This window comes from Pristis pectinata, chromosome 5, assembly GCF_009764475.1.
Source record: "Pristis pectinata isolate sPriPec2 chromosome 5, sPriPec2.1.pri, whole genome shotgun sequence".
NCBI lineage: Eukaryota > Metazoa > Chordata > Chondrichthyes > Rhinopristiformes > Pristidae > Pristis > Pristis pectinata.
Window position 1 is genome coordinate 2,706,940 of NC_067409.1, and position 27,933 is coordinate 2,734,872.

The window sequence follows — 27,933 nt, forward strand, 5'->3', positions numbered from 1 at the left end:
GCTGGGGGGTGAGAGGTGGAGGTGACAGGGGGCTGCAGAGGATGGGATCTGATAGGAGAGGAAGGTGGAGCATGGAACCAGAAAACGGAGGTGGGGAGGGCAGATGGGAACAGTGGGGGGAGGGAACCCAGTGGGAGGGGTGTGTGGGTGATGAGAGAAACAGCCAGCACCCAGCCCCTCTCCGTGCCCCTCGGGGTTTGAGGTAGGTGTCAATGAACCCAAGCACCCCCAGACACAGTCACCATCAGTCGGCCTCAGCCACTCACCTCCTTGGCCACAGAGTTCCTCGCAGCGTTGGAATCCCCAATCCCGGGCAGGTCGACCAGCACAGCGCCAGTCTGTAGCACCGCAGAATTTGGCACCTGGACACGCACCCTCTTGACGATAGGCCAGAACTCACCACCTCTGCTGCTCGAGGAATCGTTGCGGGAATCGACGAAACGCTGCACCTTGGAGCGGAATTCACTCGCCTGAAGGTTAGGGAGGGCAGAGAGGTAAGTTAAAAACTAAAGTCCCGTAGATCAGGGACGTCAGCTACACGTGGAAACTGAAGGTGGCGAGGGTCATTACAGCAGGGATGGTTAAGAGGAATTTTAATCAGGGTGTTTAAAATTGCAAGGGATTAAATAAGGATTAAATCTGGTCGCCTCATTATAGGAAGGATGTGGAAGCTTTACAGTGGGTGCAGTGGAGATTTACCAGGATGTTGCCTGGATTGGGGAGCATGTCTTATGAGGATAGGTTGAGTGAGCTCGGGCTTTTCTCTTTGGAGAGGAGGAGGAGGATGAGAGGTGACTTGATAGAGGTGTACAAGATGATAAGAGGCACAGATCAAGTGGACAGTCAGAGACTTTTTCCCAGGGTGACAATGGCTAACACAAGGGGACATAATTGTAAGGTGACTGGAGGAAGGTATAAGGGGGATGTCAGGGGTAAGTTTTTTTTTTACACAGAGAGTGGTGGGTGCGTGGAACACACTGCTGGCAGAGGTTGTGGGGGCAGTTACATTAGGGACATTTAAGAGACTCTTCGACATATGAATGATAGAAAAATAGGGGGTTATGTGGGAGGGAAGGGTTAGATAGATCTTAGAGCAGGATAAAATGTCAGCACAACATTGTGGGCCAAAGGGCCTGTACAGTGCTATAGTGTTCTATGTAAGGAGAAACAGTTTCCAGTAGCGGGAGATTTGGCGACCAGAGGACATGGATCTGCACAATGAGAGAGATCGCATTGTATTAATTTTATTCTGGGAATTGCTGCGATCAACAATTCTCTGCCTCAATGGGCAGTCAAAGAAGTTTAAAAGCAATGCAAGAAATATTGGAACGGGAAAATTTCAAGGCCTCCAGGGACAGAACAGGGAGCACCCGGAACGAAAGGAATGCTCTGTCAGAGTGGCCTCTCTAGCACTGCATGAATGCACGGGGGGGTGGAGATGGAGCACAATGGCAGCACCAGCATTTATTGCCAATCCCCAATCACCCTTGAGGAGGGAGTGAGCTGCCTTCTTCAATCGCTACAGTGCAACTTGGAGGAACACCTGCAAATGGTGGTGTTCCCATTCACCCTGCAGTTACTGGTGGTAGGGGGTCACAGATTTGTGAGGTGCTGCCTGGGTAGCCTTGGCAACTGGCTGCAGTGCATTGTACACATTGCAGGTACTGCTCGCCAGGTGTGGGGGGAATGAACATTGGGTGACAGACAAAGATGCGAAAAACACGACGATGCTGGAGGGACTCAGCAGGCCAGGCAGCAGCCGCGGAGAAAAGCAGGCGGTCAACGTTTCGGGTCAGGACCCTTCTTCAGGACTGAAGGTAGGAAAAGGGGAAGCCCAATATATAGGAGGGAAAAGCAGAGCAGTGATAGGTGGACAGAAGAGGGGAGGTGGGGTGGGCACAGGGTGGTGATAGGTAGATGCAGGTAAGAGACAGTGATGGGCAGGTGCGGGGGAGGAGGGGAGAGCAGACCCACCAGGGGATGGGTCAGAGGGAAGGAGCCAGGGGGCACGGGGGGACGGGAGGAGAGAGAGTAAAATGGTGAGGAGAAAAGAGAGGCTGGGAAAGGGAAGAAAAGAGGAGGCATTTGGTGGGGGGGGGGGGGGCCGGGGGGGGGGGATTACTTCAAGTGGGAGAATTCAATGTTCATGCCGTTAGGCTGCAAGGTTCCAAGACGGAAAATGATGTGCTGCTCCTCCAGTTTGCGTTGGGACATCCTGGCAGTGGAGGAGGCCGAGGACTGACACAGGTGACCATTCCACAGAGCACCTGCGCTCCGTCCGTAACCGCGATCTGCGTCTCCCTGTTGCCGGTCACTTCAACTCCCCCTCCCACACTATCACTGATACGTCGGTCCTCGGCCTCCTCCACTGCCGGGTGAAGTCCGAGTGCAAACTGGAGGAGCAGCACCTCATTTTCCGTCTTGGAACCTTGCAGCCTAACGGCATGAACATTGAATTCTCCCACTTGAAGTAATCCCCTCACCCCTTCCCCACACCCCCCCCCCCCACCAAATGCCTCCTCTTTTCTAACCTTTCCCAGCCTCTCTTTTTTCCTCCTCGCCATTTTTTTCCTCTCCTCCCCTCCCCCCGTGCCGCCTGCCTCCATACCTCTGACCCCTCCCCCGGTGGATCTGCTCTCCCCTCCTCCTGCCCATCACTGTCTCTTACCTGCATCTACCTATCACCACCCTGTGCCCGCCCCACCTCCGCCCTTCTGTCCACCTATCATTGCTCTGCTTTTGCCTCCTATATATCAGGCTTCCCCTTTCCCTATCTTCAGTCCTGAAGAAGGGTCCTGACCCAAAACGTTGACCGCCTGCTTTTCTCCACGGATGCTGCCTGGCCTGCTGAGCTCCTCCAGCATCTTGTTGTTTTTTCATCTAGATTCCAGCATCTGCAGTCCTTTTGTTTCTCTTGGGTGACGGGCAAGGTGCCCTCTACGGACTCTGTCTACACTTCTCACCACCTCAGTGAAGCAGCCAGCATAATCAAAGACCCCTCCCACCCCGGACAGTCTCTCTCCTCCCCCCTCCCATAGGGCAGAAGGTACAAAAGCCTGAAAGCACGTACCACCAGGCTCAAGGACAGCTTCTGCCCTGCTGTTATAAGACTATTGAATGGTCCCCTAGTACGATAAGGTGGACTCTTGACCTCACAATCTACCTCGTTACAGCCTTGCACCTTATTTTCTGCCTGCGCTGCACTTTCTTTATTCTGCATTCTGTTATTGTTTTCCCTTGTACTACCTCAAATCACTGATGTAATGAATTGATCTGTATGGAAGACATGCAAAACAAAGATTCTCACTGTACCTCGGTACATGTGACAATAATAAACCAAATTCCCAATTTAATGTTACCAGTGAAGCGTACTGCTTTGCCCTGGATGGCTTGAGCATCTTGAGAGCTTGTGGAGCTATGCTCATCCATCACCTTCCTGTCCTCTGCTTTGTAGTTGGTGGAAAGGTTTTGGGTGTCAAGAGGTGAATCACTCACCACAGGATATCAAAGCTCTGACCCACTCTGGTAGCTACACTATTTATGTGGCTGGTTAAGTGGTGGTGACCTATGCAATGACAGTATGGAATTTGGTAAAGGCAATGCCATTGAATGGAATGGGTAGATAGTTAGACTCTCTCTTGTTGGCGACGGAGGGGAAATAAAGAGCTGGTGGGATGGGCAGATGGAGACGAGGCTGTTGACATAACAGGCTAGAAATGTCAAACACCAGAGGACACGCTTTTAAGGTTAGGGGGTAGTTTAAAGGCAATGTGAGGTGCAAGTTTTTGGTAGGTGCCTGGAATGGGTTACCGGGGGTAGTAGTGGAAGCAGGCAGCTTGGATAGACATGTGAATATGAAGGGAATGGAGGGATGTGGACGATACACAGGAGGAGGACATTTAGCATAAATCGGCATCAAGATCGGCACAACATTGTGGGCCGAATGGCCTGTCCGGTGCTGGACTGTTCTATGTTTTCAATCTGGCCTTGACAACATTTTCATGAGAAGCCCGGAAATCCAGAGTAGCTCCCACAGGACCTCTGCCCTTCCACTGAGCAGAAGATCAGGACCAGACACAGCCGGCCTTCACCCACCTGTGCTTGACTGATGGTCGTGGTTGTCCCCAGGTACTGTGTGACCTCCCGAAGCTGCTTTAGCTCTGAGTAGGGGAGAATTTTGCCGTAAACCGCCTTGACACGGCTGTACGCCACGCTGGCCTCAGAACCGGGCTCTGGTCGCCGTCTCTTCAGTCGTCCCCTTTTGTCAGTCATGTCGCTGAGCAGCGAGAGGAGCTCCTTATTCCACTCCTGAGCACAGAGAAAGGAGTAGACAGGAGTGTGTGATTAACACAAGCGGAGGAGGCTCAGCAAGTCGTAACGGACATTTAACCACTTTCACCTGCTCCAGGGATGAGGGCTGGTGCTTGTGACCATCTGTGCCCGAACTACAGGACACTTGAAAGGACCTTGGCTGTCAGCCACACTACTGCAGGTCTGGACGGATATGGGCCCAGTTCCACATTTACTTCCCTTTAGTACCAGCTGCGTTTTATGACAATCTGACAGCTTCATCTGCAGTTACTTATTGATTTTTTTTTTAAACTGATTCTCAGTCTGCCACTGTGGGACTTGTACTGACACTCTGTGCCCTTACCCAGCAAGACTACCATTAAACAGGTATGATGTAGTAGTTATTGGACCACTAATCCAGGAACGCTCATCCAGAGGGAAACAAATTCCACTCCTCAGGGAATCCAGGAACATTTCAAATTATTCCATTATTTCTGTCTCCACGAATCAACCTAGGACTCCGTCTGGTGGCAGATGACTGTGAGCGCGTGTTTGTGAGGGTGCGTCTGTGCGCAAGACTATCTTCCATTAGCAGACCTAAAATTTACCATTTACTAACATCAACCTGCCTCCTTCCTTATCTTTACCCAGTACATGTTAAAATGTGGCAGAGGTTGTGGGTTCAGACTCCAGACACTCGTGTGGGCAACTGTGCAGTTTAAAATCGGCATCAATGTTGGTGCAGACAATGTGGGCCGAAGGGCCTATTCCTGTGCTGGACTGTTCTGTGTTCTGTGTAACCCAGCTAGAAATGGACTACACACACACACACACACACACACACACACACACACACACACACACACAGACCAGTACAGTACATAAACAGGCCCTTCAGCCCACCATGTCTGCACGAACCATGATGCTAAATTAAACTACTCCCATCTGCCTGCATGTGGTTTGTATCCCCCCCCCCACAACCCCAATTGCTCAGGTGTCTGTCTCGAAGCCTCTTATACATTGTTATCATAACTGTTTCCATCACCACCCCTGGCAGCATATTCCAGGCACCCACCACTCTCTATGTAAAAAACTTGCCCCACACATCTCCTCTAAATCTTCCCCCTCTCACCTTAAACCTTTGCCCTCTTGCATTTGACATTTTTATCCTACCCTATGTTATCTATGTGCTCATAACTTTATATGTTTCCATCAGGTCATCGTTCAACCTCCGACCCTCCAAAAAAGCAATCCAAGTCTGTCCAAATTCTCCTTATAGCTCATGCTCTCTAATCCAGGCAGCGTCCTGGTGAACCTCTTCTGCACTCTCTACAAAGCCTCCACATCCTTCCTGTAATGGGACGACCAGAACAGCACGCAGTACTCCAGATGTGGCTTAACCAAAGTTTTATACAGCTGTAACCTGACTTGCCAACTTTTATACTCAATGCCCCAACCGATGAAGGCAAGCATGCCGTATGACTTCTTTACCACCCTTATCTACTCGTGTTGCCACTTTCAGGAATCTATGGACTTGCATCCCAAGATCCCTCTGTACATCAATGCTTCTAAGGGTCCTACCATTTACTGTACACTTCCCTCTTACATATGATCTCTCAATGTGCAACACCTCGCATTTGTCTGAATTAGACTGCATCTGCCATTTCTCTGCCCACATTTTCAACTGATCTATATCCTGCTGTATCCTTTGACAACCTTACTCACTATCCACAACTCTGCCAATCTTTGTGTCATCTACAAACCTACTAATCAGCCCACCTATATTTTTGTCTAAATATATATAACAAACAACATCCTTCTAACTTAACTTAAATCTAACACGTACCACCTGGCTCAAGGACGGCTTCTATCCCGCTGTTACAAGACTCTTGAACGGAGATCTTATATGACAAGGATGAACTCTTGATCTCTCAATCTACCTCATTATGGCCCTTGCACCTTATGGTCCACTGCAACTGTAACACTACATTCTGCATTCTGTTATTGCTTTTCCCTTTGTACTACCTTGATAAGAGAAGATAAGATTTCTTTATTAGTCACATGCACATCAAAACACACAATGAAATGCATCTTTTGCATAGACTGTCCTGGGGGCAGCCCGCAAGTGTCGCCACGCTTCCGGCGCCAACGTAGCATGCCCACAACTTCCTAACGCGTACGTCTTTGGAATGTGGGGGGAAACAAAACACAAAAACAAGATACAAAAGCTGAGATCACGTACCACCAGGCTCAAGGACAGCTTCTATCCCGCTGTTATAAGACTATTGAACGGTCCCCTCGTACGATAAGATGGGCTCTTGACCTCACAATCTACCTCATTATGGCCCTTGCACCTTACTGTCTATCTGCACTGCACTTTCTCTGCTGTAACGGTAACAATTCATTCTGCATTCTGTATTGTTTTCCCTTGTACTACCTCAATGCACTGAAGTGATGAAATGATCTGTATGGATGGCATGCAAAACAACATTTTTCACTCTACCTCGGTACATGTGACAATAATAAACCAATTTGTTTGTGTAGTTAATGCAGACCCTTCATGCAAAATGCTCAACGTACCTCCTCAGAGAAGAACTCGATGTCAGCCCTGTAGTGGCAAGAGCTGGTGTTGTGTGAGACCTCAACAACCACAGCAGTGCAGGCTCTCATGGCAGAAGTGGGCAGGACACCCTCTTCATCCAACAGGGCGTTCAGCAGACTGCTCTTCCCCGAACCAGTGTCTCCCACCACAGCCACGTAGGTCAGAGGAGGCACAGTCTGTTCCTCCAGCTCCTTAATCGTCTGTCTGCAGATGGAGAAGTAGCAAGTAAGAGAGGAAGCAGGTACTGAGGAAGGTACAGGAGAGGCAGCAGACAGCATGGTGCTGGTGTGAGGGGTGTCCATGATCCTGCAGAGACTGGGCCCACTCCTGCGGTGGGACGGGATCACTCTGGCATCTTTCAGATGAGACACTGAATAAAGATCCTGATATAGTCATAGAGTAATACAGCATGGAAACTGGCCTTTCAGCCCAACTCATCCATGCTGACCATGGGGCCCACCAAGCCAGTCCCATTTGCCTGTGTTTGTCCCATATCCCTCTAAACCCCTCCTGTCCATGTACTTATCCAAATGTTCTTATTGTACCTGCCTCAACCACTTTCCCTGGCAGCTCGTTCCATATACCCACCACCCTCTGCGTGAAGAAGTTGCCCCTCAGGTCCCTTTTAAATCTCTCCCCTCTTACCTTAAACCTATGCCCTCTAGATTTTTAAGTTCCCCTTCCCTGGGGGGAGAGAAAGACTGTGTGCATTCACCTTATCTATAACCTTCATGATTTTATACACCTCTAAAAGTCATCCCTCAATCTCCTACATTCCAAGGAAGTCCTAGCCTGCCCAACCTCTCCCTATAACTCAGGCCCTAGCTCCTAGCAACAGAATACCATAAAATATAGGAGCAGAATTAGGCCATTCAGCCCATCAAGTCTACTCCGCCATTCAATCATGGCTGATTTTTTTTAACCCCATTCTCCCGCTTTCTCCCTGTAACCCTTAACCCCTTTACCAATCGAGAACCTATTAATCTCTGCCTTAAATATGCCCAATGACTTGGCCACCACAGCCCTCTGTGTCAACGAATTCCACAGATTCACCACCCTCTGGCTGAAGAAATTCCTCCTCATCTCAGTTCTAAAGGGACGTCCCTTTATTCTGAGGTTGTGCCCTCAGATCCACGACTCTCCCACTGATGGAAACATCCTCTCTATGTCCACTCTATCCAGGCCTGTCAGTATCTTGTAGGTTTCAATGAGATTCCCCCTCATCCTTTTGAATCCCATCAAGTACAGGCCCAGAGGCATCAAACGCTCCTCATATGTTAAGTCTTTAATTCCTGGGATCATTCTTGTGAACTTCCCCTGGACCCTCTCCAGGTCCAGCACATCCTCCTCCTGGAGGTGGTCATTTCTGGGAACTCACCTCCACTCTAATACATGCTTCTCGGCGACACCCTCAGCCTGTAGCGCCTCGGAGATGTACTGCAGCAGCAGGTTGCACTCCCTCAGCTGGAACCTGATGTCCTGGTCCGATGAAGCCCAGCAATGCTCCACTGACTGTTGGACAAAAGCTGCTTCGTGCTCTAGCAAAGGGGAAAAAAACCGTATTTAAAAATACTGTGTGGCCTCAGACTTTCACTGTTCTTAGTGACGCCTCGTGCAAAGCAAACAACTGGGAACCAAAAGATGACTGAAAACATTTGCAGGCAAATGGGACTGGCTCAGTTGGGCAACTTGGACCGGTTGGGCTGAAGGGCCTTTTTCCATGTAGAATAACTCTATGACTGAGTCAGCAACTTGCAACAGCACAGCACGAAGGAATGGATCACTTTGCACTAAAATGGGTTTTGTGCTCTTTTGTTCTAATTGTGTTCTTTCTTGTAAATGTGTTTAATTTATGATTTTTCTTGTGAATGCTGCTTATCTGATGCTCTGTGCCTGTGATGCTGCTGCAAGTAAATTTTTCAGTGCACCCGTGCACACATGGACTTGTGCATGTGACAATAAACTCAACTTGGACATATAAACATTCAACAAATAATCTGCTGGAGGAAGTCAGTGGGTCAGGCAGCATCTGTGAGAGAAAAGGAATCCATAGAATCAGAGCTGTACAGTATACAAACAGGCCCTTCAGCCCACCGTGTCTATGCCGACCATCACGCCTATCTATACCAATCCCACTTGCCTGCATTAATCCCATCTCCCTCTGTGCCCTGCTCAGTCCAGCACCTGTCCAGGTGCCTCTTAAATGTTGTCATGGTTCCTGCCTCCTCCACCTCCTCTGGCAGCTCATTCCCGATCTGACAACTCCTTGTGTGGAAAATATACCCATATATCTCTCAAATCTCCATTAAACCTCCTCCCTCTCAACCTAAACCTCCTACCTCTCACCTTAAACTTATACCCCTCCCATGGGAAACAGATACTGGCTGTCTACCTGATCTATGCCTCTCATAATTTTATACACCGCTATCATGTCACCTCTCAGCCTCCTTCACTCCAGGGTAAACAGTGCCAGCACAACCTCAATGCACTGATGTTGTGAAATGATCTGTATGGATGGCATGTAAAACAACGTTTTTCCCTGTACCTCGGTACACGTGACAATAATAAACCAATTTAACTCAAACCCTCCAATCCAGCTTTTCTGCACACTCCCCAGCTTCATCACACCTTTCCTGGGGTGTGGTGCCCAGAACTACACACAGTCCCGCAAGTGCAGCCTAACCAGGACCTGATGCAGAGCTTCAACCCAAAAGGTTGACAGTTCCTTCCCTCTCCACAGATGCTGCTCGACCCGCTGAGTTCCTCCAGCAGATTGTGTTGCTCCAGATTCCAGTGTCTGCAGGCTCTAGTATCTCCGTACAAACATTCAAATTGCGATGGGAGGGGCCCACTTGGTCCATCGCCTACTCCACAATCTGATAAAATCACGACTGATCCGATGATCCACGTTCCCACCTACCGCATATAACCCTTCACCTCCTTGCTCATCCAGAATCTATCTACCTCTGCCTTAAAAATATGAAGCTTCTACTTTTGCTGCCTTTTGAGAAAGAGATACAAAGATTCACAACTAAAAGAGGTGACAAACAGGCAGTGCCCTAACACATGCCTGCTGAGCAGTTGGACAGAGCTACACAATCCCACTTCCCAGGGATCAGACAAATCCTGCCACATCCAGCCATGTGTGGTGGAGATATACAGTAAGCAGCTAACAGAAGGAGACTACACTTGTTCCCCATATGATGAAGTGGCCCAACATGAATTTAAAAAATTAGGCTGAAGTGTTTGCAGATTGATTCACCCCAGCAGCAAGCTAAAGAGGGTGGCCAGTAATTGGTGACCTGGTCAACGTGACCACACCCCACGGGAGAATCAATAACAAGCTCTTCTCTCAAAATACAATAGTCAACTAATGCAATAGGGGCATTTAAGAGGCTCTTAGATAGGCATATGAATGTGCAGAGAATGGAGGGATATGAACATTATGGAATAAAGGTCCAGCGACTTAGAGAATGAGGGCTTAGAGGGTTAAACTAAGAGGACAGGAATGGACAGGGAGTAAAGATAGCAGTGCACGCCGTCCCAGTGTCTGAGGAAGTTCTGCTCATCCAATATCTTATGCCAGGAAAGCAGTGCGAGCCAGCAGAGAAGCCCAGAGTAATACGTGCGGGTGGAGTTGGGAGTGAGTGATGCACAAACAAAGACAGTGAATGAGAAACAGAAGGGAATCGGGGCAGATCCTTGCCAATCTCTGGAGGGTATAGGAAGTGGAAAGAGAAGGAATTGCTAGCAATTCCCTGGCTGTGACTGTAAGGGTAAAGCATTACCTGGGTACAGAACCCAGTCACCACGAAGGAATCAGTCATAGTCTTACCTGAAGGCTGACAGGTTTCCTGGCTCCTTTCCCCCTGGTGTTCTGGAAACGCCGACCACTGTGGACCTTCACCAGTTCCTTCCGAACAACACCCGGCTCCCACAGTCACGTCACGCCGAGCAGGGTTCCATTCGCTCTGGGGTGGGTGGAATTCAGCTTGGTTGCTCCCACTGCCACGCCTGGGAGGTAGCCCTGCCCTGTCCGAGCCCAGACAGCTGGGCGAGAGCCTGCAGAAGGTGTAGTCCTGAGAATTCACCTGGTCCAAATTCCCCTTAGAATCCTGGGGACACTCCGCTTCAGCCAGCGGGAATGACATCTCATCGTCGTGACCACAGGGAAGGTGTTGACGAGGAAGCCTAACGTTGCAGGGATCTGCACGAGATGACTGATCCAGGGATGGGGCGGGGGAGCTTTGTTCCGGAGGGTCAGAGGGAAGGGCAGCAGTAGACTTGACCCTGGGCTGGGTGGAGGGGCTCTGGGTTGGCTGGGGATGAGGGACCTCAGCGTGGGGGGGAGTGGCATTCCACAGGGCAGGAAATCCGACAGCAGGACTCTCAAGAGGTGTACGGGCGGGATGCCATTCCAAGCTCCCCCAGGAGACGGGGTCCAGAGGCAGTGTGGGGCAGTGGCTGGCAGCAGAGGGGTGGGCAAAGCCTGCTGTCGGCTCAGTAAGGCAGCTGACTGCACTAGAAGTGGTGAGCGGGCACCCAGACACCGGCAAGGAGTTGGTGGGTCTGGACCATTGCCCACAGGCACAGTCTCCAGCCTCCCTGTCACTTCCTCTTTCCTTCTTGATGGCCTTCAGCTGGTTGCCACAGCTCAGTGAAGCGCCATCCCTCTCACAGCCAATGTCACCCGCCCTGGCCCCCGATTCACCAATCCTCCTCCTGGTCGACAACACCAGGCTCTGATCGGCTGGCGGTGGAGGAGGGCAGGCTGGTGTATTTGGACCACTGGGTGTGGAGTGCCAGCTATAAGGGCCAACCTCCTTGGTACCCCTACCACCAAGCCTGGTAGCCTCCACCACTTGGAGGATTGGCTGCTCCCTTCCCACCGGCCGGGGATCCGTCAACAAGGGGGAGTTGCTCCGAAGATCCTGGTAAAGGTTCCTGACCGGCCCGGCAGAGCAATCCCTGGCCCTTGGCAGGCTGGACGGCAGGGAAGTGGAAGAAGAGCTGCAGTCCGTCCCATCAGTGGGAGCACAGCCTCTGTCTATCTTCACATCCTCTGCAAAAGGCACTGGAAAAATAAAGGGGAAAATGGGATTAGAGAGAGCGAAAAGGGGAAAAAACCTGCTGGAAATCTGAAATAAAAACAGAATGCAAAAATAATCAGCAGGTCAGGCAGTGTTAGTGGAGAGAGAAACAAGAGTCCATCTTTCAAGAGAACACAGAAAAGTTAGAAAGGGAACATACTTTAAGTAGCAGAGAAGGGGGAGGAGTGGGGAGAATGGAGGGAATCACTGTGACAGGACGAAGACCATGAGAATCTGAATGACACAAGCGGAGGTGCTGGCTGAGGAAGTGTGGTGAAGGGTGTGAGGAGAAGGAGCTGAACAGGGATGGGGGAGAGAGAATAAACAATGACCCGATGGGATTATCCCAACAATATCCCAAACTGCTGTGGGAGGCAAGGGAAGAGACGGCTGGGACTCTGGCTGAGCTTCTTAAATCTTCGTTGGACCATAAGTGAGGTACCAGATGACTGGAGGACAGCAAACGTGGTCTCCCTTTCAACAAAGGCAGCAGGGAAAGTCCTGGTAACCATAGACCTGCAAGCCTAACATCAGTGGTAGGATAGGTACTGGGAAAAACACATAGGGAAAGGATTAATGATCACTTGGAAAGGCAGGGACTGATCAGTGACACCAACGTGCCTTTATCAAGGGCAGATCCTGTCTGACCAATTTGAACAAATTCTTTGAAGACTTAAAATGTATCAATGAGGGCGAGGCAGTAGATGGGATTTACATAGACTTCAGAAAGGCCTTTGATAAGGTCCCCCGTGGAAGACTGGTTCAAAAGGTTATGGTCCATGGGATCCAGGGCAAGTTGGCAAACCGGAATCAAAACTGGCTTGGCAGTAGGAGACAGAGGGTGATGATAAGACGGTTGTTTGTGTGATTGGATGCCTGTGACTAGTGGCGTCCCACAAGGATCCGAGCTGTTTGTAATATACGTGAGTGACTTGTATGTGGATGGAGGAGGCAAGATCAGCAAATCTGCAGTGGAGTTGTTGACAGTGGAGCAGTCTTAGGCTGCAGGGTGATATCGATGTGTGGGTGAAATGGGCTGAGAAATGGCAGATGGAGTTTAATCCAGACAAATGTGAGGTGATGCAACTAATGAGGCTAGGACATACACCATGAATGTCATCAAGTCAAAGAGTTGTACAGCATAGAAACAGGCCCTACAGCCCACCATGTCTATGCTGACCACCATGCCTACCTATTCCAATACACTTGCCTGTATGAATTCCATATCCCTCTATGCCCTGTTCATTCAAGCACCTGTCGGATGCTTCTCAAATTTTGTGTTGTCCCTGCCTTCACCACCTCTTCTAGCAGCTTATACCAGTTATCAATTATTCTTCATGAGACAAATTTACCCCTCAGATCCCCTACCTTGGGAAACAGACTCTGGCTATCTACCCCATCTATGCCTCACGTAATTTTATACACCTCTGTCATGTTACCTCTCTGCCTCCATAGCTCCAGGTAAAACAGACCCAGCCTATCTAATCTCCAGTCTTAGCATGGTCGGGTCATGGGGAGTACTGAGGAATAGATGGACCTTGGAGTACAAGTCTACAGATCTTTGAAGGTGGCAACACAGATAATGTGGTTATAAAGGCAAACAGGATACTGGCCTTTATCAGTCAGGGCATTGAATATTGAAGTAGGGAGATCATGAAACATTGGTCAGACCTCAGCTACAGGACTGCATGCAGTTCCGGTCGCCATTCAATAGCAGAGAAGTGATAGGGCTGGAGAAGGGGAGCTGAAGATTCACCAGGATGTTGTGGATGAGCAGTTTGGTTACGAGGAGAAACTGAAAAAGTTACGTTGGTTCTTCCTGGAGGAGAGGAGGTTAAGAGGAGACAATATTGAGTACATACATTAAAGGGGATAGATAGAGTAGACTGCAGGAAACTTTTCCCCCCACACTGGAGGTAGATAAAACCGGAGGGAGATAAAAAACTAGAGGACATAGATTTAGGGTAAGGAGGAAGAGATTCAGAGGGGATCTGAGGGGGACCTTCACCCAGAGAGTGGTGAGTACCTGGAATGCACTGCCTGAGACAGTGGTTGAAGCTGGGTCACTGACACCATTTAAGAAATGGCTACACAAGCACTTGAATCACTTCACCATCGAGGGCTATGGATCAAGTGCCTCCGGCCCGTTTCCATGCTGTACGAGTCTATGATTCAATGTCTCTAATGCTCGGACCGTTAGAAACTAAACACTGCAACTGTTGGCTCTACTCTCTATACACTCACGACTGTGTGGCCAGACTCTTGCTGCAACTCCATCTACAAATTTTCAGTAGTGGGCCGTGTCTCAAATAACAATCAGTCGGAGTACAGGAAGGAGATAGAGAGCTTAGTGGAATGGTGTCATGACAACAACCTTTCCCTCAATGTCAACAAAACAAAAGAGCTGGTCATTGACTTCAGGAAAGGGGGTGGTGTACATGCTCCTGTCTACATCAATGGTGCTGAGGTCGAGAGGGTTGAGAGCTTCATTCCTAGGAGTGAACATCACCAACAGCCTGTCCTGGTCCAACCAAGTAGACACCATGGCCGAGAAAGCTCACTGGTGCCTCTACTTCCTCAGGAGACTAAAGAAATTTGGCATGTCCCCTTTGACCATCGGCAAATTTTATGGATGCACCATAGAATGCATCCTATCTGGATGTATCACGGCTTGGTACGGCAACTGCTCTGCCCAGGACTGCAAGAAACTGCAGAGAGTTGTGGACACAGCCCAGCGCGTCACGGACACCAGCGTCCCCTCCTTGGTTTCCATCTGCATTTCTCCCTGCCTTAAAGCATTGCCTAAAGCAGCCAATGTAATCAAAGACCCCACTCACCCCAGACATTCTGTCTTCTGTCCCCTCCGATGGGGCAGAAGATACAAAAACCTGAAAACACGTACCACCAGGCTCAAGGACAGTTTCTACCCCACTGTTATAAGACTGTTGAATGGTTCCCTCGTATGATAAGATGGACTCTTGACCTTACGATCTACCTTGTTATGGCCTTGCACCTTATTGTCTGCCTGCACTGCACTTTCTCTGTAACCGTAACACTCTATTCTGTATTCTGCTATTGTTTTGCTTTGTACTACCTCGATGCACAGTGTAATGAATTGATCCATATGAACAGTATGCAAGACAAGTTTTTCACTGTACCTCAGTACATGTGACAATAATGAACCAACACCAATATTGGGATACTCACCTTCATTAGGCAGGGCATAGAATATGAGAGCAGTGGGGGTTACTGTACAATTTTATTAAAATATTGGTTTGGCCACCACCTAAGTATTGTGTACAGGTCTGGTCACCATGCACTAGGAGGGACATGATAGGAAGGAGAGGGTGCAGAGGAGATTCATCAGGATGGTGCCTGAGATGGAGTGTTTCAGTTATGAGGAGAGACGGGTGAGGGTGAGTTGGTTTTCCTTGGAGCAGAGGAGGAACTACAGAAAGCATCCTATCTGGATGCATCACGGCTTGGTACGGCAACTGCTCTGCCCAGGACCGCAAGAAACTGCAGAGTTGTGGACACAGCCCAGCGCATCACAGACACCAGCCTCCCCTCCTTGGACTCTGTCTTTACCTCTCACTGTCTTGGTGAAGCAGCCAGCATAGTCAAAGACCCCACCCACCCAGGACATTCTCTCTTCTCTCCTCTGTAGAAGATACAGGAGCCTGAGGGCACGTACCACCAGACTTAAGGACAGTTTCTATCCCACTGTGATAAGACTATTGAACGGTTCCCTTATACGATGAGATGGACCCTGACCTCAAGATCTACCTTGTTGTGACCTTGCACCTTATTGCACTGCACTTTCTCTGTAGCTGTGACACTTTACTCTGTGCTGTTATTGTTCTTACCTGTACTACATCAATGCACTCTGTACTAACTCAATGTAATGGCACTGTGTAATGAATTGACCTGTACAATCAGTTTGCAAGACAAGTTTTTCACTGTACCTCGGTACAAGTGACAATAATAAACCAATATCAATACATACAACCGTATAGCAGTGGAACAGGCTGTCAGGGGTGGTGGTGGAAGCTGATACGATAGAGGTGTTTAAGAGGCTTTTAGACAGGCACATGAATATTCAGGGATGGAGGGATATGGATCATGTGCAGGCAGAAGAGATTTAGTTTAAATTGGCATTGTGTTTGGCACAGACATGGTGGGCTGAAGGGCCTGTTCCTCTGCTATACGGTTGTATGTATTGGTATTGGTTTATTATTGTCACTTGTACCGAGGTACAGTGAAAAACTTGTCTTGCATACTGATCGTACAGGTCAATTCATTACACAGTGCAGTTACATTGAGTTAGTACAGAGTCCATTGAGGTAGTACAGGTGAAAACAATAACAGTACAGAGTAAAGTGTCACAGCTACAGAGGAAGTGCAGGGCAATAAGGTGCAAGGTCACAACAAGGTAGATTGTGAGGTCAGAGTCCATCTCATCGTATAAGGGAAATGTTCAATAGTCTTATCACAGTGGGGTAGAAGCTGTCCTTAAGTTTGGTGGTACGTGCCCTCAGGCTCCTGTATCTTCTACCTAATGGAAGAGGAGAGAAGAGCGAATGTCCTGGGTGGGTGGGGTCTTTGATTATGCTGGCTGCTACACCAAGACAATGAGGGGTAAAGACAGAGTCCAAGGAGGGGAGGCTGGTGTCCGTGATGCGCTGGGCTGTGTCCACAACTCTCTGCAGCTTCTTGCGGTCTTGGGCAGAGCAGTTGCTATACCAAGCCATGATACATCCAGATAGGATGCTTTCTATGGTACAGCCTCATACCCCAAGCGGCTGTGACCCACAGATCTTCAACCCATAATTCCAAGACCCTTCCTTACCTGAGCTCACTCCGCCAGCTGCGAGGCTCTCTCCTGCCACTCCCAAGGCTTCCCGAGACCCACTAACAAATCCACCATGTGCTCTCCAGTCGATATCGGACCTGCCTCTGTGGGCTATGGAATCTCTGGGCGTCTCCAGCTGTGGTGTCTCCTCCGAGCTGATCCTTCCCACACGGAGACCGCTCTCCAACCTCAGCTGGGACCAGGTCTCACTCCAGGCTGGATCCTCCACGATGACGTTCCGAGATGCTGCCCTCAAAGGGTTTTTGACCTCCAGCACAGATAATCGGCTGGCAGGCAAATGGAGGGACTCTGCCAGACTGGACTGATGTTCTCTGCCACTGTATCTGCCTGACATACAGCCCACTGTTCCTGTCTGATCAGGGCGGGGAGAGTCTGACAGCTCCCAAACTGAACCTTCCCCACGGCTCTGCCAGGGATCTACACAGTCAGTAGGGGCCCTGCACGGTGCCGTACAACTTCCAGCGCCTGGCAGACAATTGGGGATACTCTGCCATTCTGTACAGCGCCCAAGAGGAGCTGCTGACTTGCCACCCGTGACACTGGTCAGAGTATTGTGGACTAGAGCTGACAGTTCTGCTCCATTAACGCTTTCAACACCATTGTCACTATGATCCAGATTACTACGGTCAAGAGCTGATTGTTTTGCTACATTAACAGGTTCAATCTTAGCGTTGCTGTGAGTTGGATTATTGCAGTGAAGGAGTAATCGTTCTACATTAACAGGTTCAATCTGATCGTCACCATGACCTGGGGCATCGTTGTCAAGACCTGATGGCTCTACAATATTAACAGGTTCAACCTCATTTTCACTCTGATCCAGATCATTGTCGTCAAGAGCTGATAATTCTGTTGCATTAACAGGTTCAATCTCATCGTCACTACAACCCAGATCATTGTTGTCAAGAATTGGTGGTTCTGCAATATTAACAGGTTCAACTTCATCTTCACTAAGACCCAGGTCACTGTTGTCAAGAGCTGATGATTCCGTTGCATTAACAGGTTCAATCTCATCGTCACTACAACCCAGATCATTGTTGTCAAGAATTGGTGGTTCTGCAATATTAACAGGTTCAACTTCATCGTCACTAAGACCCAGGTCACTGTTGTCAAGAGCTGATGATTCTGTTGCATTAACAGGTTCAATCTCATCATCACTACAACCCAGGTCATTGTTGTCAAGAATTGTTGGTCCTGCAATATTAACAGGTTCAACTTCATCTTCACTAAGACCCAGGTCACTGTTGTCAAGAGCTGATGATTCTGTTGCATTAACAGGTTCAGCCTCTTTGTCACTACAACCCAGATCATTGTTGTCAAGAATTGGTGGTCCTGCAATATTAACAGGTTCAACTTTGTCTTCACTAAGACCCAGGTCACTGTTGTCAAGAGCTGATGATTCTGTTGCATTAACAGGTTCAATCTCATCATCACTACAACCCAGATCATTGTTGTCACAAATTGGTGGTCCTGCAATATTAACAGGTTCAACTTCATCTTCACTAAGACCCAGGTCACTGTTGTCAAGAGCTGATGACTCTGTTGCATTAACAGGTTCAATCTCATCGTCACTACAACCCAGATCATTGTTGTCACAAATTGGTGGTCCTGCAATATTAACAGGTTCAACTTCATCTTCACTAAGACCCAGGTCACTGTTGTCAAGAGCTGATGACTCTGTTGCATTAACAGGTTCAATCTCATCGTCACTACAACCCAGATCATTGTTGTCAAGAATTGGTGGTTCTGCAATATTAACAGGTTCAACTTTGTCTTCACTAAGACCCAGGTCACTGTTGTCAAGAGCTGATGATTCTGTTGCATTAACAGGTTCAATCTCATTGTCACTACAACCCAGATCATTGTTGTCAAGAGCTGACGGTTCTGCAATATTAATAGGTTCAACTTCGTCGTCATTACGATCCCGATCAATGTTGTCAGGGGTTAATAGTTCCACTATACTCAGACCAATTTTGCTGTCACTTTGATATAGACTTCTGTGGTGAGGAGCTGATGGTTCCATGACATTAATAGGTTCAACCTTATTGTTGCTACAATTATGAGGATTGTAATCAAGGGCTGATGGTTCTGCTACGTTAACAGGTTCACTCTCGTTGTCACTACAGCCGATATTATTGTGGTCAAGAGCTGATGGTTCTGCTACATTAACACTTTCAACACTGTTGTCATTACGATCCATATTGCTGAAGTCAAGAGCTGATGGTTCTACTACATTAACAGGCTCAGCCTTACTGTTGCTACAACCCAACTGTGCTGCATTAAGACCATCGACGCCAGGAGCTGATGGTTGTACTACACTGAGACCATCCATGCCTTCACACCTCTGATCTAGGTAACTATGGTCAAGAGGGGACAGTTCTTCTACCATTTGACCAGAGTCTGCAAGGTTGGGAGGATGGATATCCTGACACAGGGCAGATAAATGAGCTAATGCATCTGAGCTGGATCTACCATCATAAAGCACTGCTGCTACACCATCCTCAGCCAGTTCAACAGTCCGCTGAGCTGGAGAGGAAGAGCTCCTCCAATCTGTCCTGGCCACTTTAACATTTTCTACAAGGGTGGAGCTACATGGTGTATTAGGTGTTTCCAACAACAAAGACTCCCTTCCATCACAAGCCATCTCCTCAGTTCCACCAACATCATAGGAAGTCCCTTTCAGTGTCAAGCTCTGGTACTCACTACGTCGGTCATGTCCTGGCTCCTCAGGGGATTCAGCAATGGAAGAACATGGAGGTAGAGACAGGGGCCCCATCTCGTGTGTGCTGGGAGCCTCAGCCTTCTCCGTGTAAACCCTTGAATCCTGAGTAAAGCAAAAGGAAGGACCAAAACCCTCAGTTGCAGAGTCCCCTTCTATCTGGATGTCTCCTGTGTTTTGACCAAAGTGGGGAGAACATCTGAGAAGGTCCGAGGTAGTATCTCGGCTACTTTCCTGGATGGTTTCTGATTGCTGAGCAATGTCACTGCCCTCTGGCAGAGGGAATGTGTCCAAGTCACCAACATCTCGATCATGCCAACTTATCTCGCTGGACGAGTGACAGATAGGCAGGCTGCGCTCTGCTGTCTTGGAAAGCCTGGTACCGTCAGCAACATGTGTAAGGGCAAGCCCTTGACCAATCAAGCAGGGCCTCTCAAGCTGCTCTTCTCGTTTCTGAGACACTTCCAGAGGGAAGGATTCATGGTCTTCCCCCGACCCCTGGCCGAGTTCTGAGCCCGAGCAGGTGGACCACTGGCTGGTGGCAGAGGACGTCATGCTCTGCTGTGACGTGACAACTGCATTAGCTTTGGACTCGACACTGAGAGTTTTGAAGAACTCCTCAACAATTCTGGCCACTTCATCTCGTCTGTTCACCACTGCGAGCTTTGGTACCCTGCACTTCCAAGACTGTCTGTACTCAGCAAAGAACTGTTGGACCATCCTGCCAATGTAGTTGGCTCGGTGCTGCTTCAATTGCTTGGAGAAGGACTGTAGACTCAATTTTATTCTCTCTTCTGTTTGCAGCCCCATTGCCCCCGACTGCTGAGGGGTGCACTTTCTTTTACTGGGTCCTGTGGCTGTGGAATTCAAATCCGCCACCTCACTTGCATGAGGTCTCTTTAATGCTCGAGTACCAAGATGCCTTGAGCCATCTGAGCTCCAGCTGCCTGCAATGCCTTCCTCCTCTGATTTAGACTCTGAAAGCTGTAGGCTCAGACACCCCGGGCTCAATTTGATATCTGTGGAGTCAGCTACGAGGCCCAACTCTACATTAATTCCGCTGGCAGTTTCAACCTCGTTCCTGCCCAAATCTTGCTGAGATCCTTCCATTGTTTCTAAGTCTACGTCAGGCCATCCCCTGTCCACAGATGCAACCGTGGGCTTGCCCTGAAAGACCTCGGTGACGGGTGCCTCAGGGAACAAAGAATCTTTTCCTTCACTGAGTGATATGTGCTGAATGACCTTGCCCTCCTGGTTGGCCTGCTCAAACACACAAGTGCCCAAGCTCCCACTGTTGGGCTGTCCCTCTGCACTTGGAGGTCTGCACCCTTTCAAAGGGTCTTCATTTGGATTTTCTAGTACAAGTTGCTGTTGCAAGCTTTTGTCCGTATCTCTTGAGTTATGGGCAAGGTTAGGGTGGTACAATGGTGTCTTAATAGCCCCAGTGTCCTGCTTCATGATTTGGGAAGCGAACTGACACGACACACACACTCCTTTCTCACCCAGAGTCCCCTCTGTGGCTCCTGTGCCCATTTCCATCTCTACCCCAAACTCCCCAACATCACACAACTCCCTTGCTTTGCCCACTTTGGCAATACCTCGAGGCCCCACTTCAGCTTCTTTGGAGAATCCTGGCTGCTCCTCATGGTGGTCAGACTCCCTGGGGACAGGAGCTGGACCTGAGTCACCGTTCTCCTCTGAACGCTGATCCTCGAACTGGAGATCTTCTGCTGGCTCTTCAACCGAGACTGACATCGCTTTAGGGAATTCTGTTTGAGGGCATGTGTCCAGTTGGACCTCCTTGGCTACAAGGCTGTGCCCATTGGGTTCCTCAGCTGTCAATATCTGGCCCAGATCAGCACCAGCCCCAATAGCTGAGTCAGTACTACTGGAGGTGACCAGTCCTGTGACAATCTGGTTGGGTTCAGTAATGGGGTCAATTCTGTCTGCTCTAGTACTCAAACCCTCTCCCTGCTCTGAACCGCTGACATCATTCTTTGAGTTATCTGGAACTTGGGTGCTCAGGAGCCATCCATTGCACCAGGACGCGGCAAAATCAGCCAATGAATCATCACTCTCAATGGAGCCCCCACCTGCTTCCTGCCCCATCTCACAAGGTGACCCCAGGCCTACAGATACCGCAGTGTCAGTCACCAATTTAGATTTTTCATCCAAGCTCTCACCCTGCCATCCATCCTTCCTCTCAGTTTCTAAAGCTTGGGACTTTACCAAAGCCAATGGCAACACTGCCTTGGTACAGGCCCAGAGCTCCAGACGCTGACTGTCAGAGCCTGATGGTGTCCGAAGTGGCTCCTCCTGTCTCACAGACGCCCATGAAGGAGATGGTCCTGACCTCCACTCAGGAGCTGGAGGCTCCTTTGTTTCCTCGTGCCCCTCATCCACAAGTCCCTGGTTACCTGAGCCTCCAGGAATGGGCTTCTCTCCACCACCAGTCAATGCCTTACAGGTGCTTCCTACCTCACTGGCTTCCTGCACAGAAGCCGGAGCGACAGCTGAAGAGGTAACTGGAGAATGAACCCCTCTCTCCTCTCGGGTATCTGGATCCGCAGGACACACGCAATGTAATTCTGTTTCCAACACACACCCGTTGGCACCGACATCGCTGGAATCATCTCGGGCCAACAGCTCATTGCTCTCCACTGGCCGACACGCATCAAACAGGTGACCACTCCCTCTTTGTTCACCTTCTGCCTGCTCCATCCCAGCAGATGCAGCCCCTCGTCCAACTCCAGCTGCGGCAAGTGCTTCCAAGTGGTTCCTGCCTTGATATTGCAGGTGTCCGATCACAGTGTCACTAAGTCCCGGCGCCAAGTCTCCAGGCTTCTCTTCGTCCTTCTTTGCACCCGGGGATGATCCTCGGGCTGCATCCTCTTGGAGGTCAGCCCTCTGGAGATCACTGGGATCTGCTGGTCTGCCTTCCACCAGTTCTGCAGAGTTCCCCATTTCCATGCAATCCGATGGGAAGTGAGAACCCCCAGATCCCTGGGACTTTTTCACTCCAATTCGCGTTGCCTCTTCAGCAGTGGCCACACTCCGCTCCAACTGGTTGGTGAACCCTGCAGCCAAACAGCCACCCGCCTCGCCTGGAGGTAGCTCACGCTCCTCTGTCCCACTCAATTCCAACTCTACCCCAAGCGTGGCATCCAAAGGCAGCTGCGTTTCCGAAGCCAGGAGCCACTCATCAGGAACAATGTCACCGTGCCATTCGGGATCGCCTGTTGCCGCCCTCTGCTCTGCTGTTGTTGTCTCAGCCACAGTTACAGCCAGAGGACCTTCACACAGAAGGGTTTCACCACCCAGCAAGGCTCGGTTCCACTCAGCACCATTTCCACCTCTGTAACCGGCAGCCACAAGAGCTTCCTTCCCAAAACATTCTACCATTTGGGCAGCAGGATCCTGCGATGTGGAGGTATTGGCTTCCCCCTCAGTGGGACCCTGTGGGGCAGTGTCGTCTGTTCCCCCCTCAGTGACAGTGGCACCCTGTGGGGCAGTGTCGTCTGTTCCCCCCTCAGTGACAGTGGCACCCTGTGGGGCAGTGTCGTCTGTTCCCCCCTCAGTGACAGTGGCACCCTGTGGGGCAGTGTCGTCTGTTCCCCCCTCAGTGACAGTGGCACCCTGTGGGGCAGTGTTGTCTGTTCCCCCCTCAGTGACAGTGGCACCCTGTGGGGCAGTGTCGTCTGTTCCCCCCTCAGTGACAGTGGGACCCTGTGGGGCAGTGTCGTCTGTTCCCCCCTCAGTGACAGTGGCACCCTGTGGGGCAGTGTCGTCTGTTCCCCCCTCAGTGACAGTGGCACCCTGTGGGGCAGTGTTGTCTGCTCCCCCCTCAGCGACAGCGGGACCCTGCGATGTGAGGATGTTGGCTCCCTGCTCGGACAGAGTGGGAACCCACATTGAGGTGACATTGGTCCCCCCCTCAGGGACAGTGGGATCCTCTAGGGTAGGAATGTCAGTTCCCCCTTTAGCGACAGTGGACCCCTGCAACATGGGGGTGTTGGTCGCCTGCTTGGAGACAGTGGGGCAAGACCATGTGGAGATACTGGCTCCCATTTTGGAGACAGTGGCACTCTGTGGGACAGGGGCGTCTGCTCCCCCCACAGAGACAGTGGGACCCTCCGAGCTGCAGGGTTCTCCTTTGGTATCCATGATGTTTTCACAAGCAAGGACCCTCCCCGGGCACCTCAGGGCCACCAGACCACCCACCCTACACTGCCAGACTTTGGTTGTGGTCCAGCATCCTAGTGGGACAGTCCTAACTGCCGTCAGTGGGCTTCCTTCTGTCTCTGGCTCCATGGCCTGACTACAGCCATCCGAAGGTACTGAGGATAAGTCTTCTGTATCAGACATACCCAGGGCACCATGATGCATCCACTGGGTTGAACACAGCTCTCGCTCTCCTCCCTCTGTCTTCTCAGATTTACAGGTCTCTGACTGGGAGGATACTCCTGGTCCACAGTCCTTGGACAGATGGAACTTTCCCCCGTCTTCAATAGAATTACTACTGAGCTCGGTTTTACCCGTGTCAGTGAAATCCTCCCTGTGTCCACCCAACTCAGCAGTAGCTCCAGGCACTGTTCTGGTGGTGAGATACTCAGACACCAGGTATCTTTCTTCTGCTGGTTCACCGTCCACCTTATTCAGACCCTCCCCAGCTTCAGGCACTGAGAACGGATTGGCCTCTGCCTTCTGGCCCACCAGTGACACTCCTGCATGGGATGGATCTGATACCTCCCCACCGCGGAGCAGGTTCTCTGATTCCTGTGGCTTCACCGGGAACTGCAGGTCCTCACCTTCCAGGCCAGCGGCCACACTGCTCGGAACTCCATGGGAGGGTTGTTCCAAGGCTAAATGCTCACTGCAGCTCTGCTCTACAGGCTCTCCTGTTGCTGCCTGGCTCCGGCTTTCGGTCTGTGTGGGTGGGCTGGGAGCAGTTCCGGTCCAGGACGCCACCGAGGGGGGAGGTCCAGCTGTGTAACTACTGGTGCGCCACTCGGGACCTACGGTCGTGCCCAACTTTACAAGAGCAGCAATGGGACCTCCAGCTGGTATTAACCGTCCAACTGCCTCATCTCCTTCCTCCCTCGTCAAGGCAGGGCATTCCGGCAACTGTCCCTCACCTCCATGGGAGTCGGGCTCAACACACTCACTCAGCGAGGGAGGCACGGCCAAAGGATCTGTCAGCTCCAACTCAGAGTGTGCCTCTGCTCTTTCAGGGGGAGACACCTCCTGTTGTTTCTCCATATAGTCACCAGCAGCTGCAGAAGGCTCAGGTGAGATGGGTTTATTGATAACATCACACTCCAAGCTGGTTGATAATGTAACAGTTCCCACATCTGGTGAAGTAGTATTCCTCGCCACTGCTACTGGATTGACGTCAGCTACATCCACATTCCCGCCTGCACACTCAGGCACTGGATCTACTTCCATATCTTTGCCCTTTTCGATGGAATCTCCAGCCAGCTCAGGGTCAGCTCTTGGAGAGAGGTGGAGCATCACAGAGGCCTCCTTGGCATCAGACTCTGATTCTTCCCCATTAGTTACGACGAGACAAGTGTCACAGAGACCAACCCGTCCAAGGGTTGCGATCTCCGATTCCATCAGAACATTCAGGCACGTTGTCCCTTCCAAGGGAAGCAATTTACCGTCACATCTGAGGTCAACTCTTTGCCCACCCATCTCCTGCGACACGCCTGTCTCCATCTCCTGTACCTCGTCCATCTCCAGCTCCCTTTGGTCAGTCAGGTTTAGTTCATCCTGAGCTTTCGTGTCTTCCACATCTACTTTGGATGAAGCCCTTGGTGTCTTCCTGTGGGTCTCACTGTCCCCGAGGGCTCCGACTGCATCTCCAGGCATCGCACGTGCACAGTCTCCTTCCGTGGGTTGGCCAGCTGTGCTGACTTGATCCTGTGCTCCTTGCTCAGGTCCCACAAGAGGAGAGCACAACTTCCCAGGGAGGATCACTGGCCATTTACTGTCTCTGCTGGTTACACCTGGGACAGAAGGGCCAAAGGTTGAGAGGGTGGTAATTGGAAAGCTGTCCATGTCCCTGGCCAATTCCAGGGCCAACCTTGACTCAGGTTTGGTCTCTGAGGCAAAGGTAAAAGAGTCAGCGTTTGGCACAGAATCATCCAACGCAGTACACTTGACCCAAGATGTGTCAGGAACTGCTGCAGGTGCTTCCACAAAGGATGACCCATCTCCTCCCTCTTTTATCCACTCAGATCGTCCCACAGATACAGCCTCCAGCTTGTGTGCAACTTGTGACTCCACCAGGGACCCAAATCCTTCCCTCGTTGCAGAGTTAATCAAACTTCCAGCTTTTCCCATCTGCTTTGTGAGCGCACTTGAAGTATCTTTCGGTAAAGAATTAGAAGTTTCTGTCCTCAGAGCCAGAATGTTGCTGGTTTCCAGCTCATCGACAACAGTGGCACAGATGTAGGAACCGTCTGATGACAGCTGAACCTCACAGGCTGAGCTCAGCTCCGTGCCATTTCCAGCAGTCCCAGTGCAATCCGTGATTGTGTCCTCAGTTGCTCGAGCTTCAATGAGATGGTCGTCATCCAACTTAGCTTCAATAGATTGCCCATTCAAAGCAGTTAACCCTATGTCCATGGGTATAGGGAGCGCATCCTCTGCACAAACAGCATTCCCGAGTAATGTCTGAGGGTCCCCATGCAAACCCCCGTTCTCTTCACTTTCCATGTCCACCATTGTGCCGTTTTCAATTCTACCTTCAAGTGAGGAGTGTTGCCCAGGAACATCTCTACTCACACAAACATCTTCCAGCCTTTTGTCAGGGTCTTCTAAAATTTCCAGAGTTTGGACACAAAATGAACTTTCAGATGCAGAATTACCTTCCACAAAAGTGCCCTCTGAGGAATTTCTCACGGCACCACGCCATCTCTCACTTTGTGGGAGGGGGGCTGGAGTGTCAGTCTCACCCGTGTTCCCCAAACCTGGCTGGGAAGCACCATCCTGCCACCGAGCAGCACTGCGGAAGGAGTCCGTCACCGGATCACCTCCCTTACTCTGGCAGCCTTCATCATCCACATGGAATTCATTCTCCCCTGCCTGCCAGTCAGACAAAGCTGGGTCCCCACGGACCTCTCCGATTGAAGATACAGAGCCTCCCGACAAGCAACCAGTGTCCGCACCCAGAACAGTTGGTACCTCCTGTGTGAAGGTGCTGTCGTGCACCGTGAGCTCAGTCAGCGTGTCGTCACCCTGATGCTGCTTAAATTGCCCAGTGACACCGTGACCCAGTGGCGGCTCCGCAGCCTCTGTTGCTTTAGTCACATCTCCTGCTCCAGTGTCCTCTGGCGGTTCCTTGTTCATGGGAGGTGCCCACTCCATCCCCGCCACAGGCTCCCTACATCGGGCACTGCCCGCACTGTTGCCTTGGATTTCATCCTGTGCAGTCCCGGTGCTACCCCCACCTGGTACAACATTTGGACAGGGTGTGGTGCGGGTGCTGACTCCACCCTGCAGAGCCACTCCACCCGTGGGCCAGAAGGCAGCCGCTGCCACGCAGGCTTCACCCGTGTGCTTGTTCTGCTCCCGGTGAAAGCGGGACACGGGCACTGATGCACAGCGGCGGTCTGTCATGGTCTTCGCTCCTGCAGGACTGTCCTGTCCGGAGGGAGATGCCGGCGCCTCCCATCGATCGGAGGGCAGCTGACGAGCTTCCCCGGAGCGGAGCCTATCCTCGAAGACAGGCAACCGCCTCCTGGATGACTCACCTTCCCCCGACACTGCTCCCTCTGCAGCCCTGTTCAAATATCCATTCCAAAGGGCTAGGGGGACTGGGGGAAACAGACTGCATTCCTTTGTGTGGGAATCAAGATATGTCCCACCTGTGGATCCACGGATGATGGGGGAGTCACCGTTCACTAGGGAAGGCTGTGTTGGTGTCACTGGAGGCTGAGGTGGTACGCCTGGGGCTGCCAGTGAACGTGCATCAGGATCTGTTGAGGCAAGACCCCGGCTTGCCAATTCCATCTGTTCTGGGCCACACCACGGGTACGGAAGCCACACCACCCCAGACGCAGGTGCGAGTTGCTCCCGAACCTCTGTGACTGTCGTGGATTTCCCCAAGTCGCGCAGTGCCACAACGTCGCTGGTACGAGCTCGAGCTTCCCCCATGGCCCACAGCTGCCCTGGCACGAAGCTTGGCAGTGCTCCCCAAAGCAAATGGGGAGCTGGAAGTCTTGGGCAAGCCGCAGGCAAGACCAACGGGGGCTGCACCTAGCAGGGGAAAAGAGTCAAAGTCAAAGTTTATTGTCAGATGCACAAGTCCATGTGTGTACAGGTTACAGTGAAAAACTTACTTACAGCAGCAGCACAG

The 27,933-nt window shown here is 50.8% G+C and overlaps 1 protein-coding gene across 10 annotated transcripts in view; it reads right to left on the minus strand.

Annotated features, from left to right (window-relative positions):
- LOC127570897 (uncharacterized) overlaps nt 1-27,933 on the minus strand; it is a 111,729-nt gene that overhangs the window by 64,439 nt on the left and 19,357 nt on the right. For all 10 annotated transcript variants that reach the window (XR_007956420.1, XM_052016808.1, XM_052016805.1 and 7 more), the window contains 6 exons: nt 16,832-27,833; nt 10,728-11,966; nt 8,271-8,430; nt 6,871-7,096; nt 4,096-4,308; nt 267-470 (listed from right to left, as the gene is read on the minus strand). Coding sequence is in view for 9 of the 10 variants with exons in the window: in XM_052016808.1 (XP_051872768.1) it covers nt 267-470; nt 4,096-4,308; nt 6,871-7,096; nt 8,271-8,430; nt 10,728-11,966; nt 16,832-27,833 (13,044 nt within the window). In the remaining variant the exon portion in view is untranslated. The remainder of the gene's footprint in view (nt 1-266; nt 471-4,095; nt 4,309-6,870; nt 7,097-8,270; nt 8,431-10,727; nt 11,967-16,831; nt 27,834-27,933) is intronic.